Genomic DNA, 26,859 nt, shown 5'->3' on the forward strand with positions numbered 1-26,859 from the left:
TAAATAAACTTAAGAAAATCGTTATTTAGACATACCTGTTTTTTCGTGAATTTTTGGCCAGGCTAGCTATTTATTTAAATTAACCATTTATTTTATATAATGTATTATTAAATCTGGATAACTTGAGAAAGATTTAAAATATTTTAAAAGTTATTTATTTAATAACAATTATATTAAAGATACTTATAAAAACAAACAATACAATTTTTAAAAATTTATTGTGAAAAATTAACATCATTAGAGCAATGCATGATAAGCTCTATACTGTCTACTACTATAAAAAATAGTTATAAGCAGCAAAGGATTATAGATGCCTGGAAATATAACTGGTGCACTTATGTACGTTTTTTCATCAAGCATATCCACTGGTTATCGTGCAATTTTTTACTCGCGCATGTTTCAATACTAGAAACTTGACAAAAATTCTAAACGACGGTAAAGGCAGAATATTTAAAATACTTTACTACAAGTTGATCGTTCGATACCTTCGAAAAGTGGTATAAGCATGCGCAAGAAACGCTCTTCGCGGCATAGGAGGTAACGTCGATTCATGAAAGAGGAACAGACGCCAGTCTTTAGATAGCATTGAATATGGAAAGTTCGAAATATGACGGATATCAAGGTGCTCATGGTTATGATTATTGTAATTGTATGTGAAAAGTATCTTAACGACGTATTTTATTTTACAATTGCATGCAATCAGTGGTATCATTTATAATAATAATAATAATAATCCATACCTTATTTATTTACCGTTAACAAAAAGTCTGGATTATCGCCTTTTGTAGTAAATTGTGTTTTTTACCATATCAAAATATTGTAATAACGTCAGTTATATCTAACTGTACAAACTTGAAATCAATCAGTTTTGTTCAATAATTATTTATTATTTCTAAAATAATCTTTATGCTTGCATGACTAACCTAAATTAAAGTGTTTAAAGATGTTTTATTTTTAATTGCTACACACAGTCCGTTTGGTTTAATTATGAATGTATTTGAGTGATATTATAATTATACAATCCTTTTACATTATGAGCTCTGGATTTATCAAGGTTTCCGCAGGTAGATTTCGAATGGGCAGTGAAACTAAACCGTTTTACTTTAAACTTGATTGGACTTTGGCCTAAGATCGCACAAAGTCCTCGGCAGAAATTAATGTGCAATTTTCGAGTGCTGGTAACTTTGTTGGGATTAATCAGCGTTCTTATTCCCTCTATACATTCCTTGATAAAAATTTTCGGAAACAGTTTGCTAATGTTAGATAATTTACAATTTACTTTACCGTTCATAAGCTGCTTGATTAGAATCGTGATTTTTTGGTGGAAAAAAGAAGGTAGAGATCATTTGATCGTATTTATAAGCTATAAAAGTATGGTAAATAACTTATAGTTACATAAATTCAGTGTTTAGATTAATATTAATAATTTTAAATACATATCGCATAACTTACATAAATAAAATAAGGTCATATATAAATATATCTTTTTTCTGTATAAATAGTAGACCATGTACTTATTAAATGATTCATGAGTTATTTTTATTTTAAGTGTTTTTTATATTTCAAAAATTATGTACGTACAAGTATGTATGATCTTTTTACTTAAATGTATACAACCTTTAATTAAAATATTTTCACAAAATTTGATTTTAATTATTTTTATATAAAAATAATATGACAAATATAATAAATTTACCTTTATATAAATATAAATAATAGAGTTTGTACGATATTTAGTGCATTTAGATTCGTAGATTACGGAATTAATATTTTTACTGATTTATAATTTTTTATATATCCTTTTTTTTAATTAGAAAACACGGTGACATTGTTTCGAATTCTTGTTGAATTTTTTTTGTGCCTTTTACTGTTTAAGGTTGAACTTAACATATTTTAATTGACAACGCTGTAAATTGTTTATTTTTAAGCTATTGTACCGATTATGAATATGATCGCGAAGGATTGGATAAAGTTAAAAAGTGATCAAGAAAGAAGCTTGATGATTCGAAGAGCGCAAAGTGCACGTATAATTATTATTTGCTCCTACTGTGTAATGGGATTTGCGTGCATCTTTGTCGCAGTACTGCCTGCTTTTGGAATATTGATGAGACTTACTCCCAACATTACTGATCCAGGAAGGCCACTGCCTTTACAATCTCATTATATTTACGATATAACAAAAAGGCCGCAATACGAATTGACATTATTAATCAAGCCATCTATATAGCTATCGCCATGATAGCCTATACTGCAATAGACAATTTTCTAAGTCTTCTGGTTTTTCATATATGCGGTCAGTTAGACATTCTTAAGTATCATTTGCAATATTTGGATAAAAACATAAATTACCACGAAGTTCTAAAGTGCTGCGTAGTAAAGCATATCCGTTTGCTTAGGTTTGTTTTCTATAAGATATAAGTAAATAGAATCTATATCAAATATGTGATAGAATATATTTAATACATAAAATATCTTTTATAGGGCTATTGGTGTTATTGAAGATACATATAGCACAATACTTCTCTGCTTATTTACATATTTTACGGTACTTTTTGCTTTCTACGGATTTCGTATGATTAATGTAAGTATTTTGAAACTCAATGTTTGGAATTAAACATTATTTAAAAAAATTGACCTGAATTAAGACATATATTAGTATTAAATACATTCTGACACAAAATTACTATATTCACATGGCATATTATTATAAAATTTCAATTAGTGTTAATAAAAATAACTGTGTCTTTCATTTATTTCATAAATTAATTAGCTATTCGACAAAGGAAACGATATGTCTTTCGCTCACATAGTATATTTTGTTTCTGTTGTTTTTAACATATTTGCAAATATGTGTTTATATTGCGCTCTCGGTGAAATTTTGATGTCCCAGGTTAGTCGCATACATTTTCTTTATGTGTAAATTAAATGTTGTGTAATTAACTCTATACGGACTATTATATGGTAGTAACAAATTTTTATTTAAATGTGTAATACCGTATATAATAATTGATATCTAAAAGTGCTTTTGGTATTTTCAAGTGCAATGAAATATATTATGCGGCATTTAGTAATAAATGGTATACTCTAAATCCAAAAATTGCAGAAGATTTGTTGTTTTTAATGACAAGAGGTTCTAAACCAATCTATCTGACGGTTGGAAAAAATTTTCCTGTTACAATGGCCACCTTTTTGGTAAAATTTTAATGTTGATATGTAAATATGTTTTTAATCTGTTAAAATCATTTACAATGTAACATTTTTTATTTTCATTTTCTATTATATATGTACAATCTTAAATTTCGCAATTATATACCTAAGCTCATAGCTATTAATTTAATACTGTAAACTTACTCTGTAACCATTAAAAATATGTCTTTCAGTTAATAAAAACGTCCGTTGGTTATATATCCGTTTTGCATACAACAAAAAGTTGATTAAAAAAGTGAGAAGAATGTGAAGTTTCTTTTCTAAAATATTATGCAACTTTTCATAGAATTATACTTTGGATTAAGAAGTATGCCTGTATTGATAATATTTGCAAATAAATAAATTTTATTGCATTATTTGCGTGCAGATTTCTATTAAGTAATAATAAAACTTGTAAATTTAACTAAAATTAAATAAATCATAATCTATAGATATCTGTTCTGATCATAATAAACATCCTGCATGCATAAAAATTTGGTCCATAATTTTAAAAATATCTTGTTTGCAATTTATCAGATTTTCACACATGCTTGTGATTATGTGTGTTTTATTTTTTAGTATTGTTTGTAGGCGGAAATGCTCTCGCGAGAGTATCTAATTAAGTTGATGGAAAAATACTTATGGCAATCACTATTATTATGAGGTTTTACTATTATGGCGTTTAAATACACTGTCGGCAGACAGATTATAAGAATTGCATCGTACAGACACGTTTCCGTTTAATATGATACTGAAAGTATCAAATTAATTCTCTTTCAATTTGTGGACCCAAATCTTCCCTAAATAGCAATTGCATGCATCGTAATAAAATCGATTTTGCGTGCGTGGGAATATGGGTAGTATATATACAATTCATCACACCCACGCTTATTCACTCATTGTTATCGAAGTTACGTCAGCGGCTACTTGGGCGGACAAAAAAAAACGAGAAATGTTTTCAACTCTTTCGTAACTACGCTGACTACGATCAATTTTTACAAAAGGATATGTAAGTACTTTAGTTATGGGACAATTTTGTTCAATAATTTATAACTAAAAGTGCTTCTGATTTTTTCAAGCGTAATAAAATATATTATGCTACATACAGTAATAAATGGTACACCATGGATCCAAAAATTACAGAAGATTTATTGATGTTAAGCAAGAACCTCTAAAACTTTATCTCACCGTTGGAAAAATATCTCCTGTTACAATGGTCACTTTTTGTAGCGTAAGATAATTTCGTGTTTAATTATAAGTATCATATTAAAATTTCGTTTAGCATTACTAAACTTTTATTAAAGTTTATGTGCAATCCTTATTATATATGTTTCAATATATAAAATTTAAATTTTTTTATTCATGTATTAAAATCTTAAACTTCACAATTATTTATCTATTAAGTTTATATTGTTAAATAACTAAATTTTATCAAAATATATATTTTAATTAGTAAAAACTTCAGTTGGTTATATATATATGTTTGCACACAACGAGAAGATGATAGAAAAAGTGAGAGAAATGTAAATTTTTTCCTATATTATGCAAGTTTTTTTGTAGAAAACTATAGTTCAACTATGCTACAACTATTGATATGTTACTTACAAATAAATATATTTTACTGCATTAATTGAATGGAATCAACGGCGAATTTTCTTAGTAGTGGTACAAATATAGAATTTAAATAAACTTATGAAAATCGTAATTCAAACGTACCTGTTTTTTTGTAAATATTTGCCAGGCTAGCTATTTATTTAATTTCAACATTTATTTTATATAATGTATTATTAAATCTGAATAATTTGATTTAAGGATTTAAATACTTTAAAAGTAATTTATTTAATAACAATTATATTAAAAATACATATAAGAACAAACAATACAATTTTTGCAAGTTTATTGTAAAATTTAACACCATTAGAGCAATGCATGATAAGCTCTATACAGTCCACTTCTATAAGCAATATACCTAAGCAGCAGAAAATTATAGAAGCCTGGAAATATAACTGGTGTACTTATGTACGTTTTTTCATCAAGCATATCCACTTGTTATAGTGCAATTTTTTATTCGCACATGTTTCGATGCTAGAAACTTGACGAAAATTCGAAACGACGGTAAAGGCAGAATATTTAAAATACTTTATTACAAGTTGATCGTTCGATACTTTCGAAAAGTGGTATAAGCATGCGCAAGAAATGCTCTTCGAGGCATAGGAGGTAACGTCGATTCATGAAAGAGGGAGAGACGCCAGTCTTTAGATAGCATTGAACATGGAAAGTTCGAAATATGACGGATATCAAGGTGCTCATGGTTTTGATTATTGTAACTGTATGTGAAAAGAATCTTAATGACGTATTTTATTTTGCAATTGTATGCAAGCAGTGGTATTCATTTATAATAATAATAATAATAATAATCTATACCTTATTTATTTACCGTTAAAAAAAGTCTGGATTATCGCCTTTTGTAGTAAATTGTGTTTTTTACCATATCAAAATATTGTAATAACGTCAGTTATATCTAACTGTACAAACTTGAAATCAATCAGTTTTGTTCAATAATTATTTATTATTTCTAAAATAATCTTTATGCTTGCATGACTAACCTAAATTAAAGTGGTTAAAGATTTTTTTTTTTAATACTTATGAATGTATTTGAGTGATATTATAATTGTATAATCCTTCTATATTATAAGCTTTGTATTTATCAAGGTTTCCGCAGGTAGATTTCGAATGGGCAGTGAAACTAAACCGTTTTACTTTAAACTTGATTGGACTTTGGCCTAAGATCGCACAAAGTCCTCGGCAGAAATTAATGTGCAATTTTCGAGTGCTGGTAACTTTGTTGGGATTAATCAGCGTTCTTATTCCCTCTATACATTCCTTGATAAAAATTTTCGGAAACAGTTTGCTAATGTTAGATAATTTACAATTTACTTTACCGTTCATAAGCTGCTTGATTAGAATCGTGATTTTTTGGTGGAAAAAAGAAGGTAGAGATCATTTGATCGTATTTATAAGCTATAAAAGTATGGTAAATAACTAATACATAAATTGAGTGTTTAGATTAATATTAATAATTTTAAATACATATCGCATAACTTACATAAATAAAATAAGGTCATATATAAATATATCTTTTTTCTGTATAAATAGTAGACCATGTACTTATTAAATGATTCATGAGTTATTTTTATTTTAAGTGTTTTTTATATTTCAAAAATTATGTACATACATGTATGTATAATCTTTTTAATTAAACATATACATTTAATTAAAATATTTTTCAAAAAATTTGATTTTAATTATTTTGTATATAAAATAACATAAATCATAATAAATTTACCTTTATATAAATTATAAATAATAGAGTTTGTACGATATTTGTGTGCATTAAGATTCGTAGATTACGGAATTAATATTTTTACTGATTTATAATTATAATATATTCTTTTCTAATTACTACAACAGTGACATTGTTTCGAATTCTTATTGAATTTTTTTCTGTGCCTTTTACTGTTTAAGGTTGAACTTAACATATTTTAATTGAGCAACGCTGTAAATTGTTTATTTTTAAGCTATTGTACCGATTATGAATATGATCGCGAAGGATTGGATAAAGTTAAAAAGTAATCAAGAGAGAAGCTTGATGATGCAAAGAGCGCAAAGTGCACGTATAATTATTATTTGCTCCTACTGTGTAATGGGATTTGCGTGCATCTTTGTCGCAGTACTGCCTGCTTTTGGAATATTGATGAGACTTACTCCCAACATTACTGATCCAGGAAGGCCACTGCCTTTACAATCTCATTATATTTACGATATAACAAAAAGGCCGCAATACGAATTGACATTTATTAATCAAGCCATCTATATAGCTATCTCCACGATGGCCTATACTGCAATAGACAATTTTTTGAGTTTTCTGGTTTTTCATATATGCGGTCAGTTAGACATTCTTAAGTATAATTTGCAATATTTGGATAAAAACATAAATTACCACGAAGTTCTAAAGTGCTGCGTAGTAAAGCATATCCGTTTGCTTAGGTTTGTTTTCTATAAGATATAAGTAAATAGAATCTATATCAAATATGTGATAGAATATATTTAATACATAAAATATCTTTTATAGGGCTATTGGTGTTATTGAAGATACATATAGCACAATACTTCTCTGCTTATTTACATATTTTACGGTACTTTTTGCTTTCTACGGATTTCGTATGATTAATGTAAGTATTTTGAAACTCAATGTTTGGATAAAACATTATTTAAAAAATTGACCTGAATTAATACATATATTAGTATTAAATACATTCTGACACAAAATTACTATATTTACATGTCATATTATTATAAAATTCCTCATTAGTATTAATAAAAATAACTATGTCTTTTCATTTATTTCATAAACTAATTAGCTATTCGACAAAGGAAACGATATGTCTTTCGCTCACATTGTATATTTTCTTTCTATCGTTTTTAACATATTTACAAATATGTGTTTATATTGCGCTCTCGGTGAAATTTTGATGTCCCAGGTTAGTTGCATACATTTTCTTTATGTATAAATTAAATGTTGTGTAATTAACTCTATACGGACTATTATATGGTAGTGACAAATTTTTATTTAGATGTGTAATAATGTATATAATAATTGATATCTAAAAGTGCTTTTGGTATTTTCAAGTGCAATGAAATATATTATGCGGCATTTAGTAATAAATGGTATACCCTAAATCCAAAAATTGCAGAAGATTTGTTGTTCTTAATGACAAGAGGTTCTAAACCAATCTATCTGACGGTTGGAAAAATTTTTCCTGTTACAATGGCCACCTTTTGCAGTGTAAGATATTTTAATGTTTGACTATTGCATTAAAATATTGTTTGGTGTCACTGCAAATGTGTTATAGGAAGACCAGGGCTATCTGTCTACGGGGGCTATGTCCACAGTAGTGCTATCTCAAGTTTTAAAGGACAGATGTCTCTACCATTGTATTGATATTTAATGTTTGTTTGTTTTTCTTGCGATGCCTCTCGCAGACGCTATATACGTTAAAAGAAAAGCGAAAACAATTATTCACATTTTCGAGCGACAGTCGAAAAATTGCTGTGCGACAGTAGTTTAACTCAAATTAAGTAAACAATTCATAATATTATCAATTAATATATAGTTATCAGTTGTGAGAAGTGTCAAATCTTAATTCCGCATTATCTAAAATTGGCAACATATTACTGAAAAACATGGTCGGGGTTATCTGTCCTATTTTTTGATGGAGCAATGTGTCCACACTTCAATGACGAATTATTCTTTCATAATAGATAAGGTAGACATATCTAATAAAATTATATTTAGAGCGATTAAAAGAATAAAAATTGAGCGAGAATCTTTTCATAAAAACAGCGTTAGACTGGAATAAATGTTCGGGCTCTCACTCGCTACTGTAAAAAATTGACCTACGACCTACTTGATCCTGCGATTTAAGAATCGTCCCCAAATTTTTATTTTAAAAATACACATCAAGTTAAATATATGAGTTTGTCTTAAATTAATGAGTATTTTCTATTTCAAACGCGCCGAGATAAAGTAAAAGCATTAATTAAAAAAAAAAATATTGAAGAATTGAGGGGACAAAAGAACTCATCACATTGATTTTGCAACAAACTCAAAATCAGTTTGATGCCACCGTATATAAAGAAAAGTCACTCTACGCAGGAACTTGTCAAAAAATCTACACAAAGTGCTTCTACTTCTCTGACTCGAACGAATAGGCAGTTTTTTCAATATTATATATTAATAATAAATAATATTATAAATAAGTATATAACTTAATATATAAATAATGTGTTTTTTATTATGTGGACAGATAGCCCCTCGAATGTGGACAGAATAGCCCCGCATATGGAGCTTGACTTGTCCACTTAAAAAAATCGCCTCTTTAAAATGTTAAAAAATCAACGATTCTAATTATGTTTTGTTTTAATAGTAAGGTTGAAAGGTTATACCATTGAAATTTTAGCCAAATATATTTATTAGTTTTTTAGTAAACTTGAAAAAAGCGTAAAGTATAGACACATAGCCCCGGTCTCCCCTAAATCTTTACACAATGTACTACATTTTAATATGTATAATTCAATCTAAAAATCATTATACAATGTACTACATTTTAATATATATAATTCAAATTTCTCATTTTAATCTATTTATATATGTACTATCTTAAACTTTGCGATTATATACCTAACCTCATATGCTATTAATTTAATACTGTTAATTTACTCTGTAACCATTAAAAAATATGTCTTTTAGTTAATAAAAACGTCCGTTGGTTATATATCCGTTTTGCATACAACAAAAGTTGATTAAAAAAGTGAAAAGAATGTGAAGTTTCTTTTCTAAAATATTATGCAACTTTTCATAGAATTATACTTTGGCTTAAGAAGTATGCCTGTATTAATGTTATTTGCAAATAAATAAATTTTATTGCATTATTTGCGTGGAGAATTCTATTAAGTAATAATAAAACTTGTAAATTTAACTAAAAATTAAATAAATCGTAATCTATGGATATCTTTTCTGATTATAATAAACATCCTGCATGCATAAAAATTTGGTTCACAATTTTTAATTGAAATATCTCGTATACCATTTATCAGATTTTCGCACATGCTTGTGATTATGTGTGTTTTGTTTTTGAGTATTGTTTGTAATCGTGAATACTCTCGCGAGCGTATCTACTTGTCGATAGAAAAATACTTATGACAATTACTATTAAATTGTTGTAAAATATTACTATTATGATGTTTAAATACACTGTCATGTCGGGGCAGACAGATTACATAAGAATTACGTCGTACAGACACATTTTCTTTATTAATTCTTTTTCAATTTGTGTACACAAATCTTCCCTAAATAGCAATTGTATGCATTGTAATAAAATCGATCTCGCGTGCGTGGGAATATAGTAGTACATATACGTGTCGTCACACTCACCCTTATTCACTTGTTGTTATCGAAGTTACGTCAGCGGCTACTTGGACGGACAAAAGAAAACGAGAAATGCTTTGTGAACTCTTTCGTTGCTACGCTGAATACGGTCAATTTTTACAGAAGGATGTAAGTATACTTTAGTTATGGAACAATTTGTTCAATAATTTATAATTACAAATGCTTCTTTGTTCTGCTGATTTTTTCAAGTGTAATATAATATATTAGGCTATACAGTAATAAATGGTACAACATGGATCCAAAAATCGCAAATGATTTGTTGATGTTAAGCAAGACGCTCTAAAACTTTATCTCACCGTTGGAAAAATATCTTCTGTTACAATAGTCACTTTTTGTAGTGTAAGATAATTTCGTGTTTAATTATAAGTATTATATTAAAACCTTGGTTAGCATTACTAAAATTTATTCAAGTTTATTGTGCAATCCGTTTATGTTTTAATATATAAAATTTAAATTATTTATTTCATGTATTTAAAATCTTAAACTTCACAGTTATTTATCTATTAAGTTTATATTGTTAAATAACCATATTTTTATCAAAATATATATTTTAACCCTCGGAGAACACACAGGGTCGATTTGACCGTTACCTCGAGTTTTATCGTTTTTATGAATATACACGTAAATTTTTAGCCAAAAATTTAAAAATAACATTTTTTTGTAAATACGTTTTTTCAAAAAAAATAATTTTTTTTTAAATTTTTTTAAATATGTAAATAATTCCAACAGAACTTTTTATTTATATCAATTGATTTAACAATTTTCCAAGTATATCTATAAATTTTTTCAAGCTGATCGCACTCGTCAATTTAAAATGGTGAACGATCAAAGTGTGTGTAGGGTCAGATTGACCCAGAGTGTTCTCCGTGAATGAAAAAATAGATGTGTTCTCCGAGGGTTAATTAGTAAAAACATCAGTTGATTATATATCCGTTTTGCACACAACGAGAAGATGATAGAAAAAATGAGAGAAATATAAATTTTTTTCCTATATTATGCAATTTTTTTGTAGAAAACTATAGTTTAACTATGCTACAACTATTAATATGTTACTTACAAATAAATATATTTTAATGCATTAATTAAATGGAATAAACTTTGGAGAATTTTCTTAATAGTGGTACAAATATAGAATTTAAATAAATCTTAAGAAAATCATTATTAGACGTACCTGTTTTTTCGTAAATTTTTGGCCAGGCATTTATTTAACTTAACCATTTATTTTATATAATGTATTATTAAATCTGAATAATTTGATTTAAGGATTTTAAATATTTTAAAAGTAATTTATTTAATAACAATTCTATTAATGATAAGAACAAACAATACAATTTTTGCAAATTTATTTTAAAAAATTAACACCATTAGAACAATGCATGATAAGCTCTATATACAGTCCACTTCTATAAGCAATAGTTATAAGCAGCAGAGGATTATAAAAGCCTGGAAATACAACTGGTGCACTTATGTACGTTTTTTCATCAAGCATATCCATTTGTTATCGTGCAATTTTTTATACGCACATGTTTTGATGCTAGAAACTTGACGAAAATTCGAAACGACGGTGTAGAGGCAGAATTTAAAATACTTTACTACAAGTTGATCGTTCGATACTTTCGAAAAGTGGTATAAGCATGCGCAAGAAATGCTCTTCGCTGCATAGGAGGTAACGTCGATTCATGAAAGAGGGAAAGACGCCAGTCTTTAGATAGCATTGAACATGGAAAGTTCGAAATATGACGGATATCAAGGTGCTCATGGTTTTGATTATTGTAATTGTATGTGAAAAGAATCTTAACGACGTATTTTATTTTGCAATTGTATGCAAGCAGTGGTATCATTTGTAATAATAATAATAATAATAATCTATAGATATCTTATTTTGCTCACCGTTAAAAAATAGTTTGGATTATTGCCTTGTGCAGTGAATTGTGTTTCTTATGATCATATCGAACTATTGTAACAACGTTAGTTATATCTAACTACACCAACTTGAAATCAATTTTTGTTTAATAATTATTTATTATTTCTAGAATAATCCTTATACTTGCATGACTAACCCAAATTAAAGTTTTTAAAGATATTTTATTTTAAATTATTATACACAGTCCGTTTAGTTTAATTATTAATGTATTTTAGTTATAAGAATCGTATAATTTTTCTATATTATGAGCATTGTATTTATCAAAGTTTCCGCAGGTAGATTTCGAATGGGCAGTGAAACTAAACCGTTTTACTTTAAACTTGATTGGACTTTGGCCTAAGGTCGCACGAAATCCTCGGCAGAAATTAATGTGCAATTTTCGAGTGCTGGTAACTTTGTTGGGAATAATCAGCCTTCTTATTCCCTCTATACATTCCTTGATAAAAATTTTCGGAAACAGTTTGCTAATGTTAGATAATTTACAACTTACTTTACCACCTATAAGCTGCACGATTAGAATCATGATTTTTTGGTGGAAAAAAGAAGGTAGAGATCATTTGATCGTATTTATAAGCTATAAAAGTATGACAAATAACTTATACATAAGTTGAGTCTTTAGATTAATATTAATAATTTTAAATACATATCGCATAATACACTTACTTAAATGAAATTAAATCATATATAAATACATCTTTTGTCTATATAGACAGTAGAACATGTATATTTATTAAATAATTCATGAGTTATTTTTATTTTAAGTGTTTTTTATATTTCAAACATTACGTACATACATGTATGCATGATTTTTTTTAAATTAAATATATACAACATTTAATTAAAATGTTTTTCAAAAATTTGATTTTGCTAATTCTTTTGTACATAGAAATATTATAACAAATGATAATAAATTCATTATATATTCATTAATTCATTGCATTAAGATTCGTAGATTACGGAATTAATATTTTTACCGATTTATAATTATAATATATTCTTTTTTAATTACGAAAACAGTGACATTGTTTCAAATTTTTGTTGAATTTTTTTCTGTGCCTTTTACTGTTTAAGGTTGAACTTAAGATATTTTAATTCAGCAACGCTGTAAATTGTTTACCTTTAAGCTGTTATACCGATTATGAATATGATCGCGAAGGATTGGATAAAGTTAAAAAGTGATCAAGAAAGAAGCTTGATGATTCGAAGAGCACAGACTGGACGTATAATTATTATTTGCTCCTACTGTGTAATGGGTTTAGCATGCTTCTTTGTCACAGTACTGCCTGCTTTTGGAATATCGATGAGACTCACTCCCAACATTACTGATCCAGGAAGGCCACTGCCTGTACAAACTCATTACATTTATGATATAACAAAAAGGCCACAGTACGAATTGACATTTATTAATCAAGCCATCAGTATAGCTATCGCCATGACGGCCTATACTGCAATAGACAATTTTCTTAGTCTTCTGGTTTTTCATATATGCGGTCAGTTAGACATTCTCAAGAAATACTTGCAATATTTGGATAAAAACATAAATTATCACGAAGTTCTAAAATGCTGCATAGTAAAGCATATCCGTTTGCTTAGGTTTGTTTTCTGTAAGATATATAAGTAAATAAAATCCATATTAAATATGTGATAGAATATATTTAATACATGAAACGTCTTTTATAGAGCTATTGATGTTATTGAAGATACATATAGCACAATACTTCTCTGCTTATTTGCATATTTTACGGTAACTTTTGCTTTCTATGGATTTCGGATGATTAGCGTAAGTATTTTGAAACTCAAAGTTTGGATAAGAAATCGTTTAAAAAAATTGACATGAAGTAATAAATACATTAGTATTAAATACATTCTGACACAAAATTACTATATTTACATAGCATATTATTATAAAGTTCCAAATTAGTGTTAATAAAAATAACTATGTCTTTTCATTTATTTCATAAATTAATTAGCTTTTCGACGAAGGAAACGATATGTCCTTCGCTCACATTATATATTTTGTTTCTATTGTTTTTAATATATTTGCAAGCATGGGTTTATATTGCGCTCTCGGTGAAATTTTGATGTCCCAGGTTAGTTGTATATATATTTTTTTATGTGCAAATTGAATGTTGTACAATTAACTCTATGGTCTATAGACTATTATATGGTACTGACCAATTTTTATTTAGATGTGTAACAATGTATTAGGTTGGCCAATAAGTCCGTGCGATTTTTTACTTATAAATGTTACTTATAAATAACCGCACGGACTTATTGGCCAACCTAATATATAATAATTGATATCTAAAAGTGCTTTTGGTATTTTCAAGTGCAATGAAATATATTATGCGGCATTTAATAATAAATGGTACACCCTAAATCCAAAAATTGCAGAAGATTTATTGTTCTTGATGACAAGAGGTTCTAAACCAATCTATCTGACTGTTGGAAAAATTTCTCCTGTTACAATGGCCACTTTTTGTAGCGTAAGATATTTTAATGTTTGACTATTGCATTTAAAAAAAGTTTGATGTCACTGCAGTTCTGTTAGAAGTCATTGTATAATGTACATACTACATATTAATATATATAATGAAAATCTTTTATTTTAATCTATTTGTTTACAATCTTAAACTTTGCGATTATGTACCTAAGCTCATGCTATTAATTTAACACTGTTAATTTACTCTGTGACCATTAAAAAATATGTCTTTTAGTTATTAAAAACGTCCGTTGGTTATATATCCGTTTTGCATACAACAAAAAGTTGATTTAAAAATGAGAAGAATGTGAAGTTTCTTTTTCAATATTATGCAACTTTTGATAGAATTATACTTAGGCTTAAGAAGTATGCCTGTATTAGTATTATTTGCAAATAAATAAATCTTATTGCATTATTTGAGTGGAGAATTCTGTTAAGTAATAATAAAACTTGCAAACTTAACTAAAATTAAATAAATCGTAATCTATGGATATCTTTTCTGATCATAATAAACATCCTGCATGCATAAAAATTTGGTTCATAATTTTAAATAGAAATATCTCGTATACCATTTATCAGATTTTTGCACATGCTTGTGATTATGTGTGTTTTGTTTTTGAGTATTGTTTGTAATCGTGAATACTCTCGCGAGCGTGTCGATAGAAAAATACTTATGACAATTACTATTAAATTGTTGTAAAATATTACTATTATGATGTTTAAATACACTGTCGGGGCAGACAGATTACATAAGAGTTACGTCGTACAGACACATTTTCGTTATTAATTCTCTTTAAATTTGTGTACCCAAATCTTCCCTAAATAGCAATTGTATGCATTGTAATAAAATCGATCTCATGTGCGTGGAAATATAGTGCACATGCATATACGTGTCATCACGCCCACGCTTATTCACCTGTTGTTATCCAAGTTTCGTCAACGGCTACTTGGACGGACAAGAGAAAACGAGAAATGTTTTTAACTCTTTCGTTATTACGCCGACTAGGGTCAATTTCTACAAAAGGATATAACTACTACGAAAGGTATGAGTACTTACCGACTATATAGTCGCTCACGGCACAGCAACCGCTGTTTGTTAAAAAAACGTACATATGTGATGTTTTCAACCTTTCCATCATAATGACTAATTAAAATACGAGAAAAATTGCAAAAGTGTGGCTTTATGAAAATGATGCAGTGTCATATTCGTTTCTCACTTACATGTATATTGGATATTAAATATTAAATATACAATCTATAAATTATGTGACAGGTAGTACTGAAAATTTACGTCTTCTTCTATTATTAAAATAATTAGCTATAAGCAATCTATACCTGATATTATTTACAACATCCTAAATCGATTAGTTTATGAGAATGTGACACATGTGTGCGAATATTCGCGTGGTAAGGCAATGGTACGGTTATTCACCTGATAGTATGAATATTTTGTTGTGATCTCACAAAGAAGTAAAGGGAAAAAAATTCCTGGAATATGCATTCGTCCTCACATTTTCGAGAACTTTTATTATGAGCATGCGTAACAAACACGTCTAGTTAAATAGAAGGTTACTTCATTACATGAAACAAGAAGAGTGGCCAGTTGTTAAGTGACATTCGACAGGGATAGATCGGAATATTCTGAATATCAAGGTGCTTGACATTGTGACTATTACAGTAATAGCAAAAAAAGTTTTTTAAAAAATATTTACTTATTAAATTTGTATAAGTTAAATTGAAATTGAACTTATACTTCTGTGTTGCCAGAGAATTTATTATTAACTCAAATATCAGCAATATATTTTTACATGGAAATATTATTTATATGTATAGCTTTTTGATATAATAATATATCAGTGACTATTTCTCCCTTTCTTCTAATTATAAAAGCATTTATTATGCATATAATTTTTTTAGATAGAACTTCTGCAACAAAATGAATTTAGATATTTTATATATTCAAACAGATTTCATGTTTAATGTTGAACTCAGCCAAATTAATTGCAAGTGAATATTCTTTTACAATGTGAGCACAATAATTGGCATAATCGGCAAGCTATATTTTTAGAATTTCTATAAATTCCGCCGAGTAATAGAAATTCTTTGATTCATGTTAGACCAGTCAATAAAATGACATTGAAGTATCTGATCTTCTCTCATTTGCAAGGAATATTTTGGATTGCGAAGGATTAAAGTCCATTTCTATCAATACAAAATTAACTTTAATCTCGATTTAGCTTATCTAATTCTGGGAATTAGAAAAAAGTATCAGAAGTAAGCTAAACCGAGATTAAAGTTAGTTAAAACTAACAAAATGACACTTAACTTAAAGTATTTTGGTTTAAACTTCATCCTTTAATATTTAACAATAAATTTATCTTTTTCCAATTCTTAGAATTAGAAAAAGATAAAAAGTAAATTTACTGTTAAATATTAAAGAATAAAATTTAAACTAAATTTTTAACTAACATGTGTGTCAAAATTTATTATTTTAATGATAATTAATTATTATAATTTTAATTGGTTTAATAGTTTAGTGTCAAATTAACACTGTTTTAGTTAAATTAGTGACATATATTAAGTAGGAGCAGTGGCAATCGAGCAATAAAAAATGATTAAAAATAACTCAAGTTGAACCTATAATTTGATACTACGAATTTAACAGTGTTAAACCGAGATTGAAATTAATCTACATTAATAGAAATGGACATCAGTCATGCAAGTGTATAACATGCTCACTCACCATATCGCCGCGGACAGCCGATCAGCGACCTACCGGTGATCTGCGACTCCAGCCTCGTCGGTTTCTTCAAAGAATCCTCGTTCTCAAGAAGGTGACAGAAAACAGCATCGCACACGTGTTCACACACTCACATTAAGTTGCGACCTATAGAAATGATTAAAAATAACTCAAATTTGATATAATTTGACACTACGAATTTAACAATGTTAAACTGATATAGAAATTAATCTACATTAATAGAAATGGACATCAGTTATGCAAGTACAGCAAGTATTAACATTGCTCACTCACCAATCTCACCATGTCGCCGCGGACAGCTGATCATTGACCTCACCGGTAATCTGCGACTGAATCAGCCTCTCGATTTACTCAAAGAATCGTTCTCGCGAAGGTGACGGGAGACAGCTAAACAGCATCGCACACGCGTTCACATACACACAGCGACGATATACCTCGAACTAGAAAACCGTACGCTCCGAAATACGAAAAAGCCAGCCGCCGCCGGCGCCGCCGTGACGTCACGGCGAGACACCACCGACGGCACCGACTCCGACTTCGGTGGGACGCGTACTACGCGATCGAGAGTTCGCATCGATTGATTTACAGTCGATCCGCGAATCGATATGTTGTGACATCATTCTCGGCTCTCCGGACGCTCGACGACGCATGTAATTCGCTGCCGGTGATTATAGAAATATGACGGGAGCTCACAAGGAGCGAATTCGCTTTGATTGATAACCGGGATAAAACGCGAAGGATTGAGTATCGACGCGTACCTGTCTACCTGTGAGACCTGTGCCTGTGCGCGGAATCTGCACTCGGTATGTACACTTACGACTCTCACGAGCAGCGATTCGCGACAAGAATTATAAGGCTTTCTATTCGCCGTTTGACAAAGTTCTCCGCGACACGAAGCGGTTTAATGCGTTCGGTAATTCGAATGAAACTATTTCTTACGAGATATCACGTTGAGAGCTCTCGCGATGTCCAAAGTTCGAGAACCGTGTTCCCGGTACGCCGGTATACTCGAAATCGCTACGGAATCAAACGCGCCGTGCTCGCGCGAAAACCGAGCGTAACCGAGGACGGCCGAGCCCGCGCGAGCCGGCCGCGAAATCGAAGATACCCCGATCCGACCTCCGGCTCCGATCAAGCGTAATGATGTGATCCTGATCCCATATATAGGGACACATTTTTCATTCAATGCATCATCATCAGCCTGATGATGGTCGAGCTCTCCTTCTACACATCTATCGATAACTTTCTCAGACTGGTCATCTTTCACATCTGTGCAGGTGGCCAGTGGAAATTTGATAAAACGCTTGCGCCTGATGCGCAAGTCTAAAAATTTTATTGATCCTTTGAGGATCAACATATCGTGGATTACTTATCAGGTTTTATATTGACTGTATGCTTCGTGCAATTAGAGTGTTTGCGTATTGATGATACGTTTCGTCAATGGTCATATAAATCACACTTACGATTCACGAATCGAATCGGTATTTTACTGTCGGCATATATATATTGCGCATCCGTTTTCTTGATAAATTGTCTTGAGAAGTTTATGCATTTAATTGATATCGCGGTATCTCACGAATGCTCGAAATTCATATTTTTTTCTGTAAACTGTATAAGAAGTTAGTTAATAGTCGGAAATGTATATCACATTGATACTACATATTGATCGTTATCTGTTTTTTTACTGAGATAGTAAATAGCTTCTTATTTGGAAGACTATTGCATCCAAAATATGATATATGATTCCTCGAACACATTTTAAATTAATCTTATCACGCAAGAAAATATATCTTTCATAAATCATACAAAAGTCAGAAGGAAACTGTCATTTTACCATATGTGCCTTTAATAAGGTACATATTGCTTTTCTCACCAAAATACGTATGCAAATGATCATTAATCATTAATCACAAAGAGAGGGTTCCGTTTGCCTGATACGAAACGATTGCCAACAGCGTCGTTACGTACAATCATATCGTACACACGGCCATTAATTTTGCATACATACTAGTTATACACGCGACCATATTGCGTACAAGCACATTGAAACCGGAATCCCCCCCCCCCCCCCCAATCACAACTGCGTAAATATTCGTTCGTGTATATAAGCAGTAGTGAAGAAGTGACATTTTCGAAATTCTGTTCGAAACCACGTTCTCGTACGGTATACTTCGCAATGTTACCACTTGCATGGATTTTGATCGTCGTCGCCGTTAGTGGTAGGTAATTAAATAAATTTAAATGATTATAAATTTGACTTTCAATATATTAGAAGTTTCATTCACATTAAGCAATTATAGCATATTTGAAAGAAAAATCATATTTTGAACTTCAATAATTATACGTGAATGTCTCCATAATGATTTAACTACACGCGTTGTGAGGATTAGACTACTTGCAGTGTGAGTGAAGCAAAATAAAGATTGTTACCTCTTATTCAATTTTTGCTATTAAGAAAATAAAATGAAATTTTCCTTAATCTTGATTCTTGATGCAGGGAAAGAAACAGATAATCATATCTTTAGAAAATGACAATAAATATTTGTATCAGGTGCCAATGCTGAAATAACGCAAAACGATGACGGTGATGTTGACATCGCGCAGCATCCATATGTTGTGTCGATTAGAAGGAACGGCAGACACGCATGTTCCGGCGCTATACTTGACGAGTATCACGTCGTCACGTCGGATCGATGTGTTCCGCCGTTCGAACACGTCTGGAACGTTATGAACAATATAATCATAGTAAGCGGCACGAGCAGCCTCAAACCTGGCGGTGTTCATATCTTTGTTAAAGAAATGTTCTCGCAAAATCATCACGTTAACCCACTTGAAAATAATGTCACTAGCGGACTTGGTGTGCTTAAGGTACATATTCATATTCGTACTTATTGTTTTTATACTATAATTAAATTTATTCATACACACACACACACACACACACACACACACACACACACACACACACACACATGTATATACACATTGTCATTTGTTCGATATTTGAATATATAAATAAGTGGTTTAACTTACTATTTCTAATATTTAAATAATTTAGAATTTTTTGTTCAACTCTTTTTTAAATTAAAGTGCTAAAGATTATCAATTAAACGGTCCTCTCCATGGTATAATCAATCATTTAACTAAAATGCTGAGATCTAAGATCTTTTGGTTTCGAAAAATATTGTTTTTTGCGATATATCAACCGCGTAAATGTCGGTAACATAATGAACTTTTGCAGCTAATACAACCACTTCAATTCAACGAGAAAATTCAGCCGGTTGCGCTATCTGAAACAGAAGTACCACTGGATGTAAAATTGCAAATGGTTAGTTGGATGATAGCCGATCGTCAAGGGAAAAAGACTGCGAATCTGAAGCAAGTAACGTTAACAACGATTGATCATCAAGAATGCCAGTCATTCTACAAGAAAGAGCTCTCTAAGTCTGAATTCTGCACTCGAGCGGAATCTGAAAGTAATTATTGCAAGGTAAGAAGATATTATTAAAAGAACATATAATATTAAAGAAACGATACATTTTAACATATCTTATATATACTCTGACTTAGAGGATTGTTTAAGTTTTAGAAAAAAAATGAGTTTTTTTTCACGAGCGTATATAACATATGCTCCTAGTAAAATATTTTTACAAAAGTTTTTTTTTACTCTTTTTATTAACTGTATTTATATTTAAAAATTAATTTAAAAGGTAAAATATAAGAATAGTAATGATAATATAATTAATAGACATATATGGAGGGGTAAAAGCCATATATGTGTTTATATAATATGTGAAACATTCAGGTAAATGTATCAGAATTAAATAATGACAGTATTAATAATTATTATTTAGGGTGACAGCGGCAGTCCTCTGATTTATGAAGGCAAACTTGTCGGTTTAGCTACCTACAGTATTTCATGCAACGAAACTCCAGTTCCGGATGTTCATACCAGTATAAACCAAAATATCGAATACCTCAACGACATAATAAAATCATAAACATTTATTAACGCTCTATTTTCAATTTTTGCTTTAAATAATTTATAGATTTACAGATAATAGATAATATTCAGGCAAAATATTAAAGAATAATAAAATGTATAATTATAATATAAAACAAATCAGCTAATTATATCAGCAGGTTGTACAATAATAATTTGTAACACATATAATCACAAAATTATATTTTTGACAAAAATTAATTTGCATAGAAAGTTAATTTTTCATGTTATTAACAAAACTATGACTGCCGATTATATTCTAAATATCATATACAGATTATGTTTTTCTGAAGAGAACATAAGATGTATCATTTACGATGTGTGGTAATGATTTGCTTGTTCAACCTATTTTATATCAGTTTCAAATAAACTTTCAAGCAACAATTACAATATGTGAATAAATATTTTAATATCTAATAATTCAAAAAATGAATTTAAATAATTTTTCTGTTTACTATATCCATATGTGTGTGTATATATGTATATATATAAATACATGTAAATACATTATCACAGAATAAAAGCAAATATCTCAGATATTTTTTTTATCCATCTGGCGAGTGTTGAGAACAATAATATGCATCATTATATAACATATTATCTCAAGACGTAAAGCCTTTCGAATAATGTAAGTCGCATTTCTCTAGTGATAAGATACTTGTTGGGAGCACATATCTGACTATACTTTTCTGTATTTTGATCCTTGAAATACAGAATTGTATAGCATTGTACAACTTTACTAGACTGTGAACTGAAAGTTTTGAAATTTCAAACTTTAACGCAGAAGAGAACTTTCACATATCGTGCACCTTCAGCAAAACGTTAATCGATAACTACTGTACAGGGTCGGTTTTAGAAATTGTTAACTTATTTTTAATCTAACAAAAGAAAAATTTTACCTTAGTCAAAAGATTTCTTTTGTCCAAAAAATGAATAAATTTAGAAGATGCTAGAATTCAGAGTGTACTTATCAAATATTTAATAGATATTTATAAATCTATAATTGTTTTAAATATATGCTATATTATTTTTATGAAGATAAATTAATTACCTAAAACTATATTTTGATAATTTTTAACAACGTGCAGCATAAACATGTGCAACAACTTTGCTTGATGTACAACAACTACTCTAAATATTCTCAAATTTTCTATGTCAAAAAAAATTTTGCAGTTTGTGAAGTATGTCGAATGAGTATCTGAATTTATATGCGGCCCTTTACCAATGTTGCTGACACGTCGCAGGTTTTTAGCTCACAGAGGGGAAATAAACACCCCTATAATTCAGTTTCCCCAGGCTAAACAAGTAGTTACAAGCGTCATGCGCTTTCTTGTTACGAACACGTGCATTATTAACGACTACGGTATTCACTTAGGGGAGTAAGGAAAGTAAGCCTGTGAATAGTGTGAAGTTTCTGCATATGTTACAGTTCGTATTGTAAGTTGCTGAGGGTATGATCACATTGTAGATATGATAAAAGAGGAAGTTAATTCCGTCGTAACTGCTGATATGGTTACCTCGACGCATTCAGGACATGAAGGTGCTTATATTCATTTGCTATAGTCTTAATATCCCAAGTGATATAATGATCCTAACATAGTGAAATATTTTATAAATAATTAGCAATTTTAATATGTTTTCTACTAACTGCTCATACAAGAGTTACATGCAAAAAGTAAAAAATAAAACAATATGCGAAAATAGTTTCAAGTAAATATATTATAAATGTTATATAGATAAAAAGACGAGTAATATGATGTAAATAGAAAAAAATGATATATTTTAATCTTAGCAGAATATTAACTGATGTACGTTATTTAAAAAGAACTTTTATTAATCTTATGTTTAACGTTTATTTGAAAACAGATTACGATTGGGTTATTACATTAAATCGATCTTGTCTGAGCTTACTTGGAATTTGGCCGGAACCTTACAAAACTCCACGAAGCAAATTGATGATAAATATACGCGTGATTATTATATTAAATATAATTATTTGGAGTTGCGTCATTCCAACATTTCATTCTCTCATCAGAATATGGGGCAATATTACGTCAATGATCGATAATCTGCAATATAGTTTACCACTTTTAATAGCAATAATGAAACTTGTTCTCTTGTGGCGGAAGAAGGAAGGTACTAGGTATATATAAACTTGAGTGTCACTGTGCCCTAGCTCTAAAGCGAAAGAAAAGAAATGTGCATTGAAAAAGCAATTTTATTTACATTTCTCTCATAAAGAATTTTAACAAGACGACAAATTTAATTATTCTCAATTTTCGTAATTACGTTAAACATATTAAGTTATCATATGTTGTCCATTAACATGAAATTTAATTAATACAGAAATTTGAAAATATTTTTTTTAAATAAGTATTTTATACATATATAATAATCAATTTTAAACAAAATTTATAGATCTTTAACATTAAATATTTTGATATTTGAGTCTTTCGCGGTGTGTATATGATATACACACATACACACACAACACATATACACATTTAGTTTGACTTCTGGATGCGAACCGCGTGAATTATTTATTTGATATAATATCCCATAAAAAGAACTGAAATGTTTACGAAATATAAGAATCAAATAAAAAATTCATGCGGCTTGGACTCGGAAACCAAACTTAATTAAATATTTTGTTGCACTATTTTCGTTCGTATGTTTATCATTTTAATTATAATTCTTTTCTATTACATTTTCTAAAAAAATTTATTACTTTTTTCATTTTATTGATCATTCTTACAATTAGTAATATAATTCTAACATACTTCATTTTTAATAGTTCTTGTACCAATTTTACAAATGATTAAAAAGGACTGGATAAAATTAAAGTCAGAAAAAGAAAAAATCGTTATGATAAGACAAGCGCGGACAACACGTCTAATCATGATTTGGGGATATTTGGTCATGTTTATCACGTATATTTTGATTGTAATTTTTCCTTCCTTTAATATATCAATGAGATACGTGACAAATATTACCGATCCAGGCAAAGTGCTGCCATTGCAAACATATTACATATACAACGTAAGTAACAGCCCATTTTACGAGACAACTTTCATCCTACAAGGTTTTAGTTTGATGATAACCTCATCTGTGTACACCGGCACGGATTCCTTCATGGGTTATCTGGTCTTCCATATTTGTGGTCAACTTGAAAACTTCAGGACACGTATTCTTAATCTGGATAAATTTAGTCACTTTGAAGAAGCACTATCTTCTAGCGTGCAGGATCATATACGTCTTATCAGGTTCAGTACACTGATGAAACAAAAAAAAAATTTACAAATAAATCAAATAAATTTGACAGAAATTATAAAGTATTTTTTAAAGCATTAAATTCTTCTCCATTTACTCTACAATCCATCAAGTCTTGTTAAGACAAGAGGAAAATGATTTGTTAATTATTAGCAAAAAATTTTTTTAGTAATAAGTTATTAATATATATACACGCACATATATATATATATATATATATATATATATATATATATATATATATGTATAATAATTTTAATAAACTCAAAATGTAATGATCATAACTGACACAATGCAAATTATATAATTTTTTAAATTTTAGGTACATAATATTGCATAAGTTTTATTTATATATATCATAAAATATCAAAGTTGCTATTTATTATAATTAGAAAAGAAATTTTATTTTACTTTTTATTTATATTAAAAAATATAGAAAAAAGTGAGTAAAAGAAAATCATAATCATATTATACCGTACTAACTTTTGCTTACAGATGTATTAAAATCATCGACAATACATTTAACTTGATGCTGCTTAGTCTGCTGGTTTATTTTGGCATACTTTTTGCTCTGTTTGGATTTTTATTTATCACCGCAAGTATATTTTCTAACTTGTATTTATATACATTTCTTCATTTGTGCAATTCGAATGCCAAAATTTACAATTAGAACTGTAATATCCATATTCTTATCTATCTTATTCTTCAAATAATATATCTATTATTTTATTAAAATTATTTAATGTATTATGCTTATAAATTAGATCTATTTCAAATTGCACAACATAATGTGTATGTATTCATGTCACTTTAAAGAATTACGAATGTTACTACATATGTAAAAAACGTAATTATAATGATAATTAATTATAAATACTTTATTACTTTTCGACAACTTATTTTTAAAATATTTTTTTCTTAAAAGAAATAGAAACAATACAATCTAATTCTTAATAATTTAAACTTCTCCTATTAAACCTGATTATGTTAACTATTTATTTATATTTATCTCTTTAAATACAACAATTTCTTAAAAATGTTTAATTACATTTAGTCATTTTTACTGCGCAGATAACGACACAAGGTCGCAATCTCTCCATTGCTCGACTCATTTACATCCTGACGGCTTTCATTACGGGGTTCACACATATGTGTCTTTATTGTGTGATAGGCGAATTTTTAGTTATTCAAGTAAGTATTGATATTTTAAAATATTAGATATATTTTTCATGACTTGTCGTTATTATACATAACATGAGTATATTATAATATTCATGTATGTTATTTATTTAAATATTTAATAAATGTAATACTAAATTTCTATCTTAATGTACTTGTTTTTTCGGATACTGTTTATCAAGTGTGATGGGATTTACGAGGCTACTTATCACTATAAGTGGTATAATCTAAAGCCGAGGCAGGCCAGAAATCTGTTGATTATAATGATGCTGGCCAATAAACCACTGCACCTTACTGCAGGAAAACTCTTTCCTATGACGATGGCTACATTTTGCAATGTAAAATATATTATAAATTAACTTAATCATTTGCACAATACAAATGAAATTCTCTCTAATAGCATTTTACAAAGATACATTGTAGAACAAAGTAGATATTAAATATTTTTTTACTAACATTTAAAATTAGAAATTACTAAACATATATTTAAAAAAATTAATTAAATTAATTGGAAATATAAATTAAAATTCTCAATAACAGTATAATTACTGATTGATACGCGAACAGTGAGAAAATTTAATATTATTTGAAGTAATGAAACATCCACCTAATTATTTGTATAATTTTATTATATTTTAGCTGTTAAAAACATCAGGTGGTTACATATCTGTTTTACTGGCACATCATAATTAAACTGTAGACATTTAATTGTATAAAACAAATCCCCAATAATTTTAAAAATATAAAAACAAATTACATAGTATAATTTTAACTAACAAGTTTATTATTATATGTCTGCTATTTGTAAAGTACAACGGACTTTACAAAGCCGCATAAGCCTTGCAAAGTCAATAACTAAATATATACAATGACATGGCACTATTTAACAACTAATGGTAATGATTTGCTTGTTCAACCTATTTTATATCAGTTTCAAATAAACTTTCAAGCAACAATTACAATATGTGAATAAATATTTTAATATCTAATAATTCAAAAAATGAATTTAAATAATTTTTCTGTTTACTACATTCATATGTGTGTA

At 28.9% G+C, this 26,859-nt stretch overlaps 4 protein-coding genes and 1 pseudogene across 9 annotated transcripts; all 5 read left to right on the plus strand.

The window, feature by feature from the left end:
- Positions 1-39: 39 nt before the first annotated feature.
- LOC139808312 (uncharacterized) lies at positions 40-4,995 on the plus strand (annotated as a pseudogene).
- A 307-nt stretch (positions 4,996-5,302) lies between these two features.
- On the plus strand, positions 5,303-11,327 carry LOC139808290 (odorant receptor 9a-like). 5 transcript variants are annotated; one of them, XM_071770111.1, is made up of 7 exons: positions 5,303-5,488; positions 5,913-6,179; positions 6,765-7,233; positions 7,319-7,418; positions 7,608-7,727; positions 7,877-8,032; positions 9,497-10,198. In XM_071770111.1, the coding sequence occupies exons 1-7, from the start codon at positions 5,458-5,460 to the stop codon at positions 9,551-9,553; spliced, it is 1,200 nt and encodes a 399-aa protein (XP_071626212.1). In that variant the 5' UTR covers positions 5,303-5,457; the 3' UTR covers positions 9,554-10,198. The 5 variants fall into 5 exon arrangements, 4 of the variants coding, with proteins under 4 accessions (XP_071626212.1, XP_071626213.1, XP_071626211.1 ...); XR_011730824.1 differs by having other exon boundaries at positions 5,305-5,515; positions 7,941-8,032; XM_071770112.1 differs by lacking the exons at positions 7,877-8,032; positions 9,497-10,198 and adding exons at positions 10,206-10,303; positions 10,403-11,327 and having other exon boundaries at positions 5,305-5,515.
- A 44-nt stretch (positions 11,328-11,371) lies between these two features.
- Positions 11,372-15,024, plus strand: LOC139808304 (odorant receptor 4-like). Of its 2 annotated transcripts, XM_071770147.1 has the most exons (7): positions 11,372-11,946; positions 12,399-12,665; positions 13,244-13,712; positions 13,800-13,899; positions 14,090-14,209; positions 14,450-14,605; positions 14,837-15,024. In XM_071770147.1, the coding sequence occupies exons 1-7, from the start codon at positions 11,916-11,918 to the stop codon at positions 14,888-14,890; spliced, it is 1,197 nt and encodes a 398-aa protein (XP_071626248.1). In that variant the 5' UTR covers positions 11,372-11,915; the 3' UTR covers positions 14,891-15,024. The 2 variants fall into 2 exon arrangements, with proteins under 2 accessions (XP_071626248.1, XP_071626249.1); XM_071770148.1 differs by lacking the exon at positions 14,837-15,024 and having other exon boundaries at positions 14,514-14,828.
- A 2,895-nt stretch (positions 15,025-17,919) lies between these two features.
- Positions 17,920-26,857, plus strand: LOC139808289 (odorant receptor 43a-like). The gene is made up of 8 exons (XM_071770108.1): positions 17,920-18,165; positions 22,795-22,905; positions 23,232-23,501; positions 24,160-24,628; positions 25,131-25,230; positions 25,707-25,826; positions 25,997-26,152; positions 26,454-26,857. Exons 2-8 carry the CDS (start codon positions 22,836-22,838, stop codon positions 26,505-26,507), a joined length of 1,239 nt encoding a protein of 412 aa, XP_071626209.1. The 5' UTR covers positions 17,920-18,165; positions 22,795-22,835; the 3' UTR covers positions 26,508-26,857.
- Positions 18,161-21,769, plus strand: LOC139808310 (chymotrypsin-2-like). Its single transcript, XM_071770154.1, has 4 exons — positions 18,161-19,581; positions 19,914-20,230; positions 20,604-20,852; positions 21,217-21,769. The coding sequence occupies exons 1-4, from the start codon at positions 19,539-19,541 to the stop codon at positions 21,361-21,363; spliced, it is 756 nt and encodes a 251-aa protein (XP_071626255.1). The 5' UTR covers positions 18,161-19,538; the 3' UTR covers positions 21,364-21,769.
- Positions 26,858-26,859: the final 2 nt, after the last annotated feature.

Source organism: Temnothorax longispinosus, chromosome 2 (genome assembly GCF_030848805.1).
Source record: "Temnothorax longispinosus isolate EJ_2023e chromosome 2, Tlon_JGU_v1, whole genome shotgun sequence".
NCBI classification, from domain to species: Eukaryota; Metazoa; Arthropoda; class Insecta; order Hymenoptera; family Formicidae; genus Temnothorax; species Temnothorax longispinosus.